The 16,946-nt window shown below is 43.1% G+C and overlaps 2 protein-coding genes across 5 annotated transcripts in view; one reads left to right on the top strand and one right to left on the bottom strand.

The window, feature by feature from the left end:
- The window catches only part of LOC311145987 (estrogen receptor beta-like), a 31,996-nt gene extending 16,798 nt beyond the window's left edge, over window positions 1–15,198 (top strand). The window contains exons 2-11 of one of the 4 annotated variants that reach the window (XM_084182400.1): window positions 483–639; window positions 3,716–4,241; window positions 4,391–4,587; window positions 5,220–5,336; window positions 5,499–5,822; window positions 8,797–8,935; window positions 12,029–12,162; window positions 13,333–13,516; window positions 13,725–13,994; window positions 14,089–15,198. In XM_084182400.1, the coding sequence (XP_084038526.1) occupies window positions 3,808–4,241; window positions 4,391–4,587; window positions 5,220–5,336; window positions 5,499–5,822; window positions 8,797–8,935; window positions 12,029–12,162; window positions 13,333–13,516; window positions 13,725–13,994; window positions 14,089–14,209 (1,920 nt within the window). In that variant the 5' untranslated portion in view covers window positions 483–639; window positions 3,716–3,807 and the 3' untranslated portion in view covers window positions 14,210–15,198. Of the gene's footprint in view, window positions 1–482; window positions 640–913; window positions 1,057–3,715; window positions 4,242–4,390; window positions 4,588–5,219; window positions 5,337–5,498; window positions 5,823–8,796; window positions 8,936–12,028; window positions 12,163–13,332; window positions 13,517–13,724; window positions 13,995–14,088 lie in introns of those variants that run through there. The other 3 variants (XM_084182401.1, XM_084182402.1, XM_084182399.1) reach the window with 3 other exon arrangements.
- The window catches only part of syne2b (spectrin repeat containing, nuclear envelope 2b), a gene marked incomplete at its 5' end in the record, with an annotated part of 125,587 nt that continues 123,750 nt past the window's right edge, over window positions 15,110–16,946 (bottom strand). The window contains one exon of the mRNA XM_084181888.1: window positions 15,110–16,744. Within this exon, the coding sequence (XP_084038014.1) occupies window positions 16,534–16,744 (211 nt within the window). The 3' untranslated portion in view covers window positions 15,110–16,533. The remainder of the gene's footprint in view (window positions 16,745–16,946) is intronic.

Raw genomic sequence — 16,946 nt, 5'->3', positions numbered from 1 at the left:
CAATATAGCCGTTTTTGCTTTTCATTTTTTCAGCAGAATGTTCAGATAGAAATGTATTGATCAAATATGACTGTCAGATAGATTGGAATAGTATAGAAGATTGTGTTTTCTATTCATTATATTTCTATCTTCAACATGCAGTTCCAGATACAGCCAATCCAAAAGTTTCTGAGAAGTAGTCACTTCCTGAGATCTGTATTCAAATATTTTGTTTAAGTAGTTGGTTTCTCAGATATGTATTCAAATAGTTTTAAAAAGTAGTCACTTTCAGAGATCTGTATTCAAATAGTTTTAAAAAGTAGTTATATTTGGGATATGTATTCAAAAAGTTTTTGTCAAAATAACACTTTCCACAAAGCATAGTTAAAACTATAGTTATCCCAGGCCTGGCGTGGGGTTCTCTCTTGGTAAGAACATTCCGTCTTCCAGGTATATAGTCTCATTAATAGAGCTGGCACCATGACCTTTGACATGTGATGCAGTGCTGGGTTTACCATGGACCTCTGCCAGGCTGCAGGTTCAACAACTAGACTGTCTGTCCAAAGACCAAACCACTGGACTGCCAGCATTTGACAAAACAGCGGGCCGTTCAGACTGTCAATAGTTATAACCCCTGTTCCATATCCTCAGCATGGAAACGTAAGTGACTCAGCCCATTCTTTTATGTTCTGTATGTAAATAAATATTTATTTGAGATTTTTGGGAAGGAATCTGTTGTAATATTTTTGTTTAAATATTAAATATTGATTTAATATTCAAACTGCATTATATATTTATAAAGATGAATAGCAATAAAACAATTTTTCCCTTCATCTGAATGTTGAGTTCTACAGTCTTGGTCTCATATTGAGGTTTGTGATGATGTGAAATGTCAAGTGTAGTATGGGCTGTAATTAAGAGTTATCCCACCCAGGCCTGACTGGATTGTTTTAGATCAAGCTATAAGTATGGAACTGACCTAAATAGGAATTGACGCTCAGCAACTTCAGGTGAAAGACTTTATTGGATGAGTTTCCTGGGCATGTGCTGAAATGGACGTCTTTACTTTGAATTAATGTGAGTGGGCCTGTTTTGGTGTGTGAATGGAAATGAAAACCTAACCAATGCCTGTCCTCAGTTGGTAGCTGTGCGGTTGGTACCTGTGCTGTTGGTAGCTGTGCGGTTGGTACCTGTGCTATCCACTCTGACACTGATTAACGTGCTGATGGCCTGTTTGTCCCAGCCTACAGTGCCATCAGAAAGTATTCACAAGCATTTACTTTTTCCACATTTTGTTGTGTTACAGCCTGAATTTAAAATGGATTAAATTTAGATTTTCTGTCACTGGCCTACACACAATACCCCGTAATGTCAAAGTGGAAGTATGTTTTTAGAAATATTTACAAATTCATTTAAAAGGAAAAGCGGAAATGTCTTGAGTCAATAAAGTATTCAACCCCTTTGTTATGGCAAGCCAACATAAGTTCAGGAGTAAACATTTGCTTAACAAGTAACATAATAAGTGTGTGCAATAACAGTGTTTAACATGATTTCTGAATGACTACCTCATCTCTGTACTCCACACATACAATGATCTGTAAGGTCCCTCAGTCGAGCAGTGAATTTCAAACACTGATTCAACCACAAAGGGGTTGTGCATGTCTGCCTTCACCAGGTTTTCCAATGCCTCGCAAAGATTTACCCATTGGTTAAAAAATTAAAGTATTGGGGGAAAAAAGCAGATGTTGAAAATCCCTATTCATTACACTATGGATGGTGTATCAATACACCCAGTCACTGCAAAGATACAGGCGTCCACTCTAACTCTGTTCACGGGAGGAAGGAAACCGCTCAGGGATTTCACCATGAGGCCAATGGTGACTTTAAAACAGTTACGGAGTTTAATGGCTTTGATAGGAGAAAACTGAGGATGGATCAACAACATTGTAGTTACTCCACAGTGCTAACTTAATTGACAGAGTGAACAGAAGGAAGCCTGTACAGAATAAAAATATTTCAAAACATGCATCCTGTTTGCAATAAGGCACTAAACTAATACTGCAAACAAATGTGGCAAAGCAATTAACTTTGTTATTTTTGGGGCAAATCCAATACAACACATTACTGAGTATCTCTCTACATATTTTCAAGCATAGTGGTGGCTGCACCCTGTTATGGGTATGCTTGTAATCGTTAAGGACTTGGGAGTTTTTCTTGATAAAAAAGACTTAGAACGGAGCTAAGCACAGGCAAAATCCTAGAGGAAATCTTGGTTCAGTCAGCTTTCCACCAGACACTGGGAGATGAATTCACCTTTCAGCAGGACAACAACCTAAAATACAAGGCCAAATCTACACTGGATTTGCTTAATAAGAAGACAGTGAATATTCCAGAGTGGCCGAGTTACAGTTTTGACTATGGCAGGAATTGAAAATGGTTGTCAAGCAATGATCAACAACCAATTTGACAGAGCTTGAAGAATTTTGAAAAGAATAATGGATCAATATTGTACAGTCCAAGTGTGCAAAGCTCTGAGACTTACCCAGAAAGACTCACAGCTGTATACACTGCCGAAGGTGATTCTAACATGTATTGACTCAGGGGTATTTCTGTATTTAATTTTCAAAACAGTAGAAAAAAAATCTAAAAACATGTTTTCATTTTGTCACTATGGCCTATTGTGTGTAGATGTGTGAGAAAAAAAATCAATTGAACCCATTTTGAATTCAGACTGTAACACAACAAAATGTGAAATAAGTCAAGGGGTATGAATACTTTCTGAAAGCACTGTATGTACAGCCTTACGCAAGGCCTGCACATCCAGTACATACCACATACCATATATACAGAACACATCTACTTACACACATAAAAATGCACACTTTTCCCAATTTTAATATACCATGTTACTTGATGTTGCACCTATTTATTTTTCATGTGTTTCTCCTGATCTGATCAGGCTTGTTATCAGTCTGATGCAGGTGCACCGTTTTCTTTCTGTACAACATGTTCTGTTATTTGGATATGATTATTCTCATGTTTCTGTCTTCCATCCTGCCTTAATTACACTGTTAGAAGAAGGCGTGTCCCTATAAGTGCACTGGAGTGGCAACAGTAAAAGTAACTGGTAGTCTAGACAAGGTTTGAGACCAAATTAAATACATTCATGCGTCTTTCGTGTTGCATCTGTCCTTTTACAGGCTCAATGTGAGCAGGATATATTACAACTATTTACTACTCAGGGTTTGCAATTGAAACTGTTCTAACTCTGAGCAATGTCAACAATCATTTTCTTCAAATAAACAGCTATGATCATGTAGTTTTTGTTGAGTATGTATGAAGAGTGAACACAACATTATTTTGTTGAGTGACTTTGTGTGCACTTGAGAATATCTATGTGGTATTTGAGTGTGACTCTGTATACACTCTCCATCCCTCTCTCCATCCCTCCCTCCATCCCTCTCTCCATCCCTCTCTCCATCTCTCTCTCCATCCCTCTCTCCATCCCTCTCTCTATCCCTCCCTCCATCCCTCTCTCCATCCCTCCCTCCATCCCTCTCTCCATCCCTCCCTCCATCCCTCTCTCCATCCCTCCCTCCATCCCTCTCTCCATCCCTCCCTCCATCCCTCTCTCCATCCCTCCCTCCCTCCATCCCTCTCTCCATCCCTCCCTCCATCCCTCTCTCCATCCCTCCCTCCCTCCATCCCTCTCTCCATCCCTCCCTCCATGCTGCAGTAGGACTTCGCTCTGACTGGTCCCAGTGAGGGATGCAATAGACAGCAGCAGCCACAACATCAGCCCAACGTCCGCCCAACGTTATCCCCAGCATGGCCTGTTCTCCTGAGAGTGGGACAGACATTTCTTCCCTGCTCCAGCTCCAGGATGTGGGCTCCAGCAAGGCCCAAGAGAGGGGGAGCTCCCCGGGACTCCTGCCCACCCTCTACAGCCCCCCGAGCGGCATGGAGAGCCGTACATTCTGCATCCCCTCTCCCTACACAGACAACAGCCATGATTACAGCCACAGCCACGGACCCCTAGCCTTCTACAACCCCTCTATGCTTGGCTACAGCAGACCACCTATCTCCGACAGCCCCTCTCTATGTCCCCCCCTCAGTCCCTCTCTCTTCTGGCCCCCCCATGGCCACGGCCAGCACAACATGCCCTCGCTGACCCTGCACTGCCCCCAGCCCCTGGTGTACAGTGAGCATAACCACCATGCCCCCTGGGTGGAGCCTAAACCCCACGGCCTCAGCCCCAGCAGGTAGCTACAACACCTGTCTTATTTGACCTTTTCTTGTCTCCTATAGCATCTCAGATGGGTAAACAATAGGAGACAGCCTCTTAGCAAAACTGAGGCTCCTACTTTGGAGTTTGTTTGTTAAACATTGTGATTGACGTTCCTTCTCATAGCCCTCTACTCCACCCTACCAAGCTGCTGGGGAAGAGACTGGAGGACGGAGAGGAAGTGAACTCCGCCCCAGCCAGCTGTGTGGTGGTGAAGGCAGACATGCACTTCTGTGCCGTGTGTCATGACTACGCTTCGGGCTACCACTACGGTGTGTGGTCTTGTGAGGGCTGCAAGGCCTTTTTCAAGAGGAGCATCCAAGGTAGGACCACTAGGGGAGCTGTGTGGTGTCATTACCATGTCTACCCTAGGGACTGGGGTCATGGTGGCCACCCTCTGTCTCAGTGCCCTGTAGGGTCTGATCTGATCACTGTGTTCTGTGCTAAGACCTCATCAGGTCTGCCACTCCCAAAAATATATGAAAAAATATATATAATTTTCTGGATGGTAAAATGTTTTCAGTGTAAACTTAAACAACTCAAACCAGATATAAAGTATGTAGCAAAGATAATGGAGCTGTATATTTTTTTAAAATAAGATCATCTTTGAGAACTAACAATCACCAAATTAAAAACTAGACAGTCAGGGAGAATCAAACATTTTCCAAATGCACTGCCCCCATTGATTTTGTTATAATGTTTGAGTCACTCAGATAGCATAAGAAAATGTGTAGAATTGCAAGAAACTAGCTTTAAAACAGCAACCTTTAGTCTCTGCCGCCAAGATGAGGGCCTCTAAAATGTATGTCGGAGACAGTGCCATTGGCCACTACCACGCCAAATTGGACAGCGCTGCTGAAAGAAATCCTAGAGGGAACGCTGAATAAGGTTGATCGGATGTGATGTATAGTACATACATGTAATATCTCCTACTGTCTCCATCTATCTCATCTAGGCCACAATGATTATATTTGTCCAGCGACTAACCAGTGCACTATCGACAAGAACCGCCGTAAAAGCTGCCAGGCCTGCCGCCTACGCAAGTGTTATGAAGTTGGCATGATGAAGTGTGGTAGGCAGCCGTCTTCCTTATCTAGTCTCTCCCATTAGTTGTGTTGTGAAACCTAACCTTATGTAGTCAATAGAACATTTGGCAAGAGATACTGTGAGCTTGTAGAGGTACAGTATCTGTAGGAGTGAAACCTCTCTGTTGCTTGTCTGTGTTGTTGTCCAGGTGTGAGGCGAGAGCGCTGCAGTTACCGGGGGGCAAGGCACCGGCGTGTACCTCAGGGGCGGGGGGCGCCAGGTGGGCTGGTGGGGGTAGGGGCCAGGGCCCAGATGCGTCTGGAGGGGGGCTCCCACCCTCAGCTGGAGGTGCAGCACTCGTCCCTGACCCCAGAACAGCTGATCTCCTGCATCATGGAGGCGGAGCCCCCAGAGATCTACCTGATGGAGGACCTGAAGAAGCCCTTCACTGAGGCCAGCATGATGATGTCACTCACCAACCTGGCCGACAAGGAGTTGGTCCTCATGATCAGCTGGGCCAAGAAGATCCCTGGTGAGACACCTGGAGGGTGTGTGTGTGTGTGTGTGTGTGTGTGTGTGTGTGTGTGTGTGTGTGTGTGTGTGTGCGTGCGTGCGTGCGTGCGTGCGTGCGTGCGTGCGTGCGTGCGTGCCTGTCAGTCAGTCAGTCAGTCAGTCAGTCAGTCAGTCAGTCAGTCAGTCAGTCAGTCAGTCAGTCAGTCAGTCAGTCAGTCAGTCAGTCAGTCAGTCAGTCTGTCTGTCTGTCTGTCTGTCTGTCTGTCTGTCTGTCTGTCTGTCTGTCTGTCTGTCTGTCTGTCTGTCTGTCTGTCTGTCTGTCTGTCTGTCTGTCTGTCTGTCTGTCTGTCTGTCTGTCTGTCTGTCTGTCTGTCTGTCTGTCTGTCTGTCTGTCTGTCTGTCTGTCTGTCTGTCTGTCTGTCTGTCTGTCTGTCTGTCTGTCTGTCTGTCTGTGTTGTGTGTGTGTGTGTGTGTGTGTGTGTGTGTGTGTGTGTGTGTGTGTGTGTGTGTGTGTGTGTGTGTGTGTGTGTGTGTGTGTGTGTGTGTGTGTGTGTGTTTGTGTGTGTGTGTGTGCCTGTCTGTCTGTCTGTCATTCTGTCTGTGTGCGTGCAGCATATGTGCAAGGCTGGGTTGTGTCCCAGGTCTATATGTGAGATAGGTACAGTACCAGTCAAAAGTTTGGACACAGCTACTCATTCAAGGGTTTTTATTTATTTTTACTATTTTCTACATTGTAGAATAATAGTGAAGACATTACAACTATGAAATAACACATATGGAATCATGTAGTAACCAAAAAAGTGTTCAACAAAATCAAAATATATTTTATATTTGAGATTCTTCAAAGTAGCCACCCGTTGCCTTGATGACAGCTTTGCACACTCTTGGCATTATCTCAACCTGCTACATGAGGTAGTCACCTGGAATGCATTTCAATTAACATGTGTGCCTTCTTAAAAGTTAATTTGTGGAATTTATTTCTATCTTAATGCGTTTGAGCCATCAGTTGTGTTGTGACAAGGTAGGGATGGTATACAGAAGATAGCCCTATTTGGTAAAAGACCAAGTCCATATTATGGCAAGAACAGCTCAAATAAGCTAAGAGAAATGACAGTCCATCATTACTTTAAGACATGAAGGTCAGTCAATCCGGAACATTTCAAGAACTTTGAACATTTCTTCCAGCGCAGTCGCAAAAACCATCAAGCGCTATGATAAAACTGGCTCTCATGAGGACCGCCACAAGAAAGGAAGACCCAGAGTTACCTCTGCTGCAGATGATAAGATCATTAGATTTAACTGCACCTCAGATTGCAGCCCAAATACATTTTTCACAGTTCAAGTAACAGACACGTGTGAATCAGGCCTTCATCGTCGAATTGCTGCAAAGAAACCACTACTAAAAGACACCAATAAGAAGAAGAGATTTGCTTGGACCAAGAAATACGAGCAATGAACATTAGACCAGTGGAAATCTGTTCTTTGGTCTGATGAGTCCAAATTTGAGATTCTTGGTTCCAACCGCGTGTCTTTTTGAGACGCAGAGTAGGTGAATGGATGATCTCCGCATGTGTGGTTCCCACCGTGAAGCATGGAGGAGGAGGTGTGAGGAGGAGGTGTGATAGTGTGGGGGTGCTTTGCTGGTGACACTGTCAGTGATTTATTTAGAATTCAAGGTAAACTTAACCAGCATGGCTACCACAGCATTCTGCAGCGATACACCATCCCATCTTGTTTGCGCTTAGTGGGACTATCATTTGTTTTTCAACAGGACAATGACCCAACACACCTCCAGGCTGTGTAAGGGCTATTTGACCAGTAAGGAGAGTGATGGAGTGCTGCATCAGATGACCTGGCCTCCGCAATCAACCGACCTCAACCCAATTGAGATGGTTTGGGATGAATTGGACCGCAGAGTGAAGGAAAAGCAGCCAACAAGTGCTCAGCATATGTGGGAACTCCTTCAAGACGGTTGGAAAAGCAGTCCTCATGAAGCTGGTTGAGAGAATGCCAAGATTGTGCAAAGCTGTCATCAAGGCAACGGGTGGCTACTTTGAAGAATCTCAAATATAAAATATATTTTGATTTGTTGAACACTTTTATGGTTACTACATGATTCCATATATGTGATTTCATAGTGTTGGTGTCTTCACTATTATTCTACAATGTAGAAAATAGTAAAAATAAAGAAAATCCCTGGAATGAGTAGGTGTGGCCAAACTTTTGACTGGTACTGTATATGTCTAAAGAAAGAAAGACTAGCTGTCTGGCTGTAAACCCATCACACCCTACCCTACTTGTATATTTAACTAAACGTGTTCAGTACTGTAGTAGTTGGCCCTTAGCCTTCTCGTTTATGCCACAGACAGTACTGCAGCCAGGCACACGGCTGTCTAGTCCTGTTGGACAGAATATCACACAGGCTATGAAGGGGTTACTACTCCTCTCCTCTCTAGCCTGCTGGAAAGCATTGTTCCCTCCTCACCCAGGGAGGTGAGCCCAGCAGGTGCCCTCTCAGGGGAGAGGGAACTGAGTTCACACACTCTCTTGTCTGAGATGGGGTTTTGGGGGTTTGGTGAAAGAAGGAGATGTGACAATTAGCTTGTATTGTCTGCTATAAAGAAGAACAAAAACTCAACAGACTAGATATGCATTGTGGATTTTTGTTTCATCATTGCAAGGTGCCTCAGTATTCGGCTTTGTTCCAATGTCCATCCTTCAGTACTTGTACCAACTAAGACTGCTGGGAGCTTGTGGTGTCCCTAGTGTGTGAGAGCTCGACTATTCATTTAATCTGTCCTTTATTAGTCCCTCTAAAGTTAGGGGTCCTTTAGTTCTTTGTATGTTCTCAGGTTCCCGGACTCAGTCCTAGTAAAGCTATACAATAGCTACAGTGAACAATGAACACTCATTTCCCCCACTTTCTTTTCATCTGTGTGTGTGTGCGTGTGTGTGTGCATGCACGCGAGCGTGTGCGTTTGTGTGTACTACAGGCTTTGTAGAGCTGAGTCTGACGGACCAGGTGCACCTGTTGGAGTGTTGCTGGCTGGAGGTGCTGATGCTGGGTCTGATGTGGAGGTCTGTCGACCACCCTGGGAAACTCATCTTCTCACCAGACCTAAAGCTCAACAGGTACAACTGCTTATGCTTTACTACTAAGCTCCAAAATACAGTATACTGGTATAAGATTAAATATCACGTCTTCAAGTAAAGTAGTTTGACATAATGAATTTCCTGTCAAATCAAATCAAATTTTATTTGTTACATACACGTGTTTAGCAGATGTTATAGCGGGTGTAGCGAAATGCTTGTGGTTTTCAATTATGTTAGAATAGCCCATAAATGAAAGTATCTTGGTCAGTATTAAGTTCATCCTTTTTTATCTAGAAAATACCAAACTATGCAAAATAATTGTTTTTAAATCATGTTTTTTTTAACTATTTGTCCAGTTAAAAGCATGTGTTTTAATATGTGGTGTTGTGTTAGAAAGACAGGCCTTGGGGTTGCCTCTCCTTTTTCACTGGTCACTCCCACAGGCTCAGGCTCATTAGCTTTCACCAATACGCCTGGCAAAGAATGCTCTCACATTCTCAGTACCCTCTGGGACCAGCATTATTCACTATGTCTGTGTGCGTGGGTACTGATAAGAATGATAGTGTTACAGTGTGTTCTCCCTAAAAATTGCTGAGGTTAACCTCCCATAAATCTATGAGCTATCTGAAAATGCAATAATACCGATATCAATGTTTGCTTCAAACATACAGTCGTTGTACGATTGAACAGAATATTTTCAAATTTAAGTTAAAATTGTGAGTTTTGTTTGACTTTGAACTTAGGCAATATCAAAGTCTGACTTTGCTGACAAAGCTCATTTTTGAATTGTCAGTAAACAAAAGTTTTGTGTCCATAAATCACACGTCCCACTTTGTTTGTCAGAATTATACATGTGTGTTATAGCCTAAAAAACTTTAACGTTGGGGTTTGTTAAGCATTGAATGTCGGTTATTTAGCTGTAGTTCTGGTGTTGGGTGAATCTGATCAGTCCAGAAGGTTAGAGGATTTATTGGCCTTGAGGAGAATGATCTCACCCCTGAGACTAAGATACAGTATACTGGATGTGTGAGTGCTTGTACTACTTGTCTATATGTGAGTGTGTGTGCTACTAACTTGTCTAAGGAGGTGTGTGGCTTTTGAATACAGCAGGTGTGCACATGTGCTCCTATATTTATTTGCCTATCTTTGAGTTTACGTGTCTGAAGCCTTATGCCAGTGTACGTGTCTGTGAGTGTGTGTTTTGTTGTGTGGGTTGGTGTGGTTGAGTAGTGTTTCACCTTTTCCACTACCACGGCGACTATCACTATAGGCTTAGCTAACCTTGACGTGTTCCCATAACATGGGACTTATTGTTCACAGTCCTCTGGCCATTGTGTGGCTTTGGCACTGTCTCCTGAGGCTGCCATGAAAAACACATAAAGTAGACAAATGGGTCAGCGTTTTCATCTGACTTTCCATTCATCTCCATTACTGAGATTGTTTTTATTACAGTATGTGGGTAACATACTGTTATACGATATGAATAATGTACAGTGCATTCGGAAAGTATTTAGACCCCTTGACTTTTTCCACATTTTGTTACTTTACAGCCTTATTCTAAAATGGATTAAATTGTTTTTTCCCCTCATCAATCTACACACAATACCACATAATGACAAAGCAAAAACAGGTTATTTGATTTGTTTGTTAAATAAATAAATAAATAAATGAAATATCACATTTACATAAGTAGTCAGACCCTTTACTCAGTACTTTGTTGAGGCACCTTTGGCATCGATTACAGCCTCAAGTCTTCTTGAGTATGACGCTACAAGCTTGGCACACCTGTATTTGAGGAGTTTCTCCCATTCTTCTCTGCATATCCTCTCAAGCTCTGTCAGGTTGGATTGGGAGCGTCGCTGCACAGCTATTTTCAGGTCTCTCCAGAGATGTTCGATTGGGTTCAAGTCCGGGCCACTCAAGGACATTCAGAGACTTGTCCCGAAGCCACTCCTGCGTTGTCTTGGCTGTGTGCTTAAGGTCGTTGTCCTGTTGGAAGGTGAACCTTCGCCCCAGTCTGAGGTCCTGAGCACTCTGGAGCAGGTTTTCATCAAGGATCTCTCTCTGTACTCTGTTCATCTTTCCTTCGACCATGACTAGTCTCCAGTCCCTGCTGCTGAAAAACATCCCCACAGCATGATGCTGCCACCACCATGCTTCACCATAGGGATGGTGCCAGGTTTCCTCCAGACGTGACGGTTGGCATTCAGGCCAAAGAGTTCAATCTTGGTTTGATCAGACCAGAGAATCTTGTTTCTCATGGTCTGAGAGTCCTTTAGGTGCCTTTTGACAAACTCCAATTGGGCTGTCATGTGCCATTTACTGAGGAGTGGCTTCAATCTGGCCACTCGACCATAAAGGCCTGATTGGTGGAGTGCTGCAGAGATGTTTGTCCTTCTGGAAGGTTCTGCCATCTCCACAGAGGAACTCTGGAGCTCTGTCAGAGTGACCATCTGGTTTTTGGTGACCTCCCTGACCAAGGCCCTTCTCCCCCGATTGCTCAGTTTGGCCAGGTGGCCAGCTCTAGAAAGAGTCTTGGTGGTTCCAAACTTCTTCCATTTAAGAATGATGGAGGCCACTGTGTTCTTGGGGACCTTCAATGCTGCAGAAATTTTTTGGTACCCTTCCCCAGATCTGTACCTCGACACAATCCTGTCTCTGGAGCTCTACGAACAACTCCTTTGACCTCATGGCTTGGTTTTTGCTCTGACGTACACTGTTAACTGTGGGATCTTATATAGACAGGTGTGTGCCTTTCCTTATCATGTACAATCAATTGAATTTACCACAAGTGGATTCCAACCAAGTTGTAGCAACATCAAGGATGATCAATGGAAACAGGATGCACCTGAGCTCAATTTTGAGTCTCATAGCAAAGGGTCTGAATACTTATGTAAATAAGGTATTTTCTTTATATATTTTTTTATAAATTTGCAAAAATATCTAAAAACCTGTTTTCGCTTTGTCTTTATGGGCTATTGTGTATAGATTGATGAGGAACATTTTTTATTTGATCGATTTTAGAATAAGGCTAAAATCGATTAAATGTGGAAAAAGTAATGTGGTCTGAATACTTTCCGAATGCACTGTACTGTATGTATAATATGCATATTTCCCTCTGTGTGTTTGTAGGGAAGAGGGGAACTGTGTGGAGGGCATTATGGAGATATTTGACATGCTGCTGGCAGCCACCTCTAGGTTCCGGGAGCTGAACCTTCAGAGGGAGGAGTACGTCTGTCTGAAAGCCATGATTCTCCTCAACTCCAGTAAGTCAAATAATCAGTACTTCTGTACTGTATGAGAGGCTGTGTGGGTGTTGAGTGTGTGTTTGTCCCCAGTCAGAGACCTGGAGGTGAAAGCACCTTTAGAGCTACTTTTGTACTTAGACACGTTTGCCACATTTCCAATAACGATTTACTCCAGTGTTTTACCCAAAAGGATCAGACTTTTCTGTTTCCATCTACACGGGCCGGCACCCGTGTCTCACGGACCTGCTCTAACTTGGAGCCAAGGCAAGGCCCTGGGTACTTTTCAGCTTGCATTTACATAACAATAGCTAACTGTGCATTTTAACACCTTCTCACAAAGCAACAGTCTTGAATAATGCAGAGGTCATTGATTCTGCTTGCCACAAGTCTTTAGTGTCACACTCCTGATGAAAACACGATAACACTATAGCTCACATTAACATAAAACACTGGCGGCCCACTGGTGTGGGGTTGTCTCAATGGAAAAGCACGAGTTGTTTTCCTCTCCCAGGGATCAAGGTGTCCTATCCCTATCTCTGTTCACCCCAGGTTTCAGTGGGGTGACTGACTTCTCTGTCTGTCCTCACTGGGGTCAGAGCTCTGCCACCACGCACACTGGCTCCCATCACTGCCAGAATCTCTGTTGATTCTCTTCCAAAAAAGCTGGAAAAATACAAATTGTGCAACAGAAATCTAGTTTAGAAACTCAGAGCATAGGATTGCAGAATTGTTTTGTTGGACAGAAATAAGATATGTCTCAATTCCTCAGGCCTTCATTTAATGTCTATTCTTGTGTGGAATGTCTGATTTATGAAGGAGATTTCTGTAGGTCGAAGCATTTTCTCCCCACCAGTGCCATCTAGTGTTTCAAATGCAAATTAATGATATGTTAAGTGATAGTAGGAATTTTTTTTTTAAGTAAGTGAACATAATAATAATAATAAGCCATTTAGCAGACGCTTTTATCCAAAGCGACTTACAGTCATGCGTGCATACATTTTTTTGTGTATGGGTGGTCCCGGGGATCGAACCCACTACCTTGGCGTTACAAGCGCCGTGCTCTACCAGCTGAGCTACAGAGGACCACATGCTCTCTCTGTGATGTGAGTGTGACAGGTAGAGGTTTGCCAGTGATTCTGCTTCATAAATGAATAGTTACATTGGGTCTATGTTTGTGTCCACCTGTAGACATCTGCTCTACCTCTCCGGAGAGGGCAGAGGATCTAGAGAGCAGGAGGAAGCTGCTGCGTCTGCTGGACTCAGTGACAGATGCCCTGGTGTGGGCCATCTCCAAACGAGGCCTGTCCTTCCAGCAGCAGTCATCCCGCCTGGCCCACCTCCTCATGCTGCTCTCACACATCCGCCACGTCAGGTAGACTACAGCTACAGCAGTCTCACTAGCAGCAACAAGAGTCTACTGTGTCACTGTCTGTTCAGTCAGTCAGTGACATAAAAGCACACCTGCAGATCTGTCCATTGTAATTTCAGTCAGCGACACTTTTTTTGGATCAATGCTGCGCACTCAAATGTTTTGGGTTGTTTATCAAAACGACATTCCCATGCTTCTCTTCTCTCCTTAGTAACAAAGGAATGCAGCACCTCTCTAGCATGAAGAAGAAGAATGTCGTGCTGCTCTATGACCTGCTCTTGGAAATGCTGGACGCCAACACAACCCACAGCAGCCGTATGTCCGCACCTCATGACCCCTCTAACAACAACCCCACCGAGCCCCCAGCAGCACCAGCCCTTACCCAGGCTCCAGCCACTGCTGTAGACACCCAGCTCCAGCCACAATCCCTACAGCTACCATTCCAAAACTCAGAGGAGAGCCAAACACTTGAGAGCAGTGAGTAAGTTAATGAAGTTGGGTTAGCCACTGAAGACGTAGAATGTATATTTATCGATACTCCATGAATCATAATCCAATGTGTTCTCCTTCTCCAGGTACATCCAGCCAGGGTGCTGGCCAGCCGAGAGAGGAGAGATGTGTACCTCAGTGAGAGGAACAGTGACAGGATACAGCGTGGGACAGGGGGACATGGATGGAGACTGCCTGATACTTTAAAGCACCCTAAAGGGGTGACTGGACTGAAGGAGAGGCCAGACTGGCACTATAGGACCAAAGTCCACTCTCTGGGACAGTGTACACCATTCTCAATAGGCTGACCGAGAGTAAAATCTCTTTAGAAAGATTGCAGAATGTGTCATTGTGAGGTAAATATTACAGTTATATCCTTTTTGGATGTTTTTGGTCAATGGAAAAAAAATGATTTGGAACAGTGAATTGACTGTATTTTTTGTGTAATTTCCTTGTAATAATGCAGTTGGTAATGTAGCTGGTAATGAGTACATATTTTAACCTCTACCAGTCAAAATGTGTCTCCTTTTGATATATTTCTAAACTTTTTCAACTTTATCAGTGTCTTTGCGAACAATTCATACCATGCTAACTGGCTTACTTGGAAAATGGTGCATGAAGTCCATGCTGTGAACATCATTTATCAAACAGAACTATAGCAATGAGATGTGCAGTGTATCTGACATTTTTACCAGATTGTGGGTGTTCTTTGCCTCATACCATGCTGGATGTGTGGAGGGGATGTGTTATGATGTACTCATTGTAAAAACCTACCTTTCAATTAGATGCATTTTGTGGCCTTTGATTAAGATGACTGCTAGTCTCCATTCAAGTTTATGTGAGAGATCAGGAGCCAAACAAAAACCAGCAACTGCTAAAACTCGCACACTTGTACTTATGAATCCTGATCATGCCCTGTCCTTTCTGTAATGATTTGGTGCTTGTGCTGTTTATCTGATGTTCAATGTCAAAGTCATGTTTGTATTAATAGAAAACCCACATACAGAGCTTGTCATATCGAGGCATTTTAGCCCCAATGGAATTGCAACCAAACATCTTAAAAGCAGCTGTAAAACGTGAATATAGTTCTATTGACATAAGCACAGATCATGGCAAACAATGTTTATTGTCAAGTAAAAATGAATTCAAGCTATTCATCATCCATAAATAAGCATAAAACAATTAATTCAACTGTACACACCATTGTTTTCTCTATGTTTCATTGTACTACTGAGCAGTACAGAGTGACTTGACAATTTACACTAATAATGGATCTGTGTAAATTAATTGTTTTACACTGTTCTTTGATCAGCTTCAGCTTGACTGTCATTTTTCCACTGCTGATTTATAAACATGAGTAAGCCTTCTTTGTGAAGAAAGCCAGAGCATATGGACAGGAGACCCTCTAGTCTATACACACTCTTTGATTCTGCATGTACCCCGTAACATTCATTGCTCACTGACTGACTGACTTGCCAAGCTTCATGTCACCTATCTATTCATGTACTGTAGTGTATATACTCCATTCTACAGCTATGACAGCATCAGATTTTACTCACATTATTCAACAGCAGGAAAGAAGTGTAAAAGAGCAGCTTCCAGATGGGAACATCCAAACATTATGTAGATTAGTTCTGTAGTGCTAAAATGATTTCTAAGCAGCACTCGATATATCCCCCATCAGCCCAGGGTGGCCCACAAACACACAAGGCCTCTGTGGAGATAGGGTTACTCACTCACATATGCACACACACATCGTCAATCATTTACCATTGCTTTGTCAGTAGTTATGTACAAATGCACTCATACAGACAAAATCATAGGTACACTGTAGTGTGAATAAAATATTTTCTAACAAAAAACTAATCTTTTCTAAAGCACTGACTACAGCAAGGCATGTTTGCAGTTGATTCGCTACCATTATTCAGTGAAAATGACATATCACTGTGTACATGATTCTAAATCAGACAAAAACTGAATCGCTTTCAGTCGATATGTACAAAAATGTGCTATCTACAATTGGTTGTCCTAAGTAAAATGGTAGAAACAGTAATGATCAATATCCTCAGTACTCTTATCCTTTGGTAGCAACTGCAGTTTACCATTACATGGGCCATTATTTTGAGTATACAGTATCTGCAATGATAAAACAAAGCTATCAAAATAACATTTAAAATATTTCTTTGTATGTGGAAAACAGCTTGACGGGGATAATAATCGACACATCTTCGCTACATATAAAAATGCTTTACTTCAAACCGAACCAATGATATGGCTTATTTTCTTATTTTCAGAGCCGCATACCTTCATGAGCTCTCAACATATATTAAATATAAATATGTATACATAAATACCTAATTAAACTTCACTTTAGACAACTTAAAAAAAACAAAAAAAACATTTGGAGTGGAGAAACACAGCTTGGCTCCAGTCTCTGTGTTTTTCGGGGCCGTTTCCGGCAGTGGTGGATGGGGACTTTAAAAGGCGGGTGCAGGGGGGTGGGTGTTAGGGGAGTGGGTGTTGTTGCTGTCTCATGTGGGCGGGGGGCCGTTGGTGTAGCGCAGCATGGGGTAGAAGGAGCGGGCAAAGTTGTTGGACAGGGCACAGCTGTAGTCCTCCTCAGACAGAGGCACCAGGCAAGCCAGCACCAGCAGCAGCAGGAAGAGCAGGTGGAGGGGGAAGGCAGCACGCAGCACCCTGTAGAAGAAGGGCCGAGCTGAGGAAGAGTTCCCCTTCTCCTCCCTGGCGATGGAGAGAGAGATGGAGAGAGAGAGGAATTAGTAAGGCTACGGACAGAGTCAAATGGATAAAAAAGGTTGGCTGAGGACAGTTACGGACACTGGCATAATCTTTCTCAGTAACATATTTACATCACTATTCAAGCCCAAGCTCTGTTCTTATCACTCAGGTATTTTGTTCCTACATGTTGAAAAAAGCGTTCAAT

The sequence above is a fragment of the Coregonus lavaretus genome (assembly GCF_964263955.1).
Source record: "Coregonus lavaretus genome assembly, chromosome: 18".
NCBI lineage: Eukaryota > Metazoa > Chordata > Actinopteri > Salmoniformes > Salmonidae > Coregonus > Coregonus lavaretus.
The sequence above is the reverse complement of the archived record's forward strand: the minus strand, read 5'-3'. Positions and strand labels throughout refer to the sequence as shown.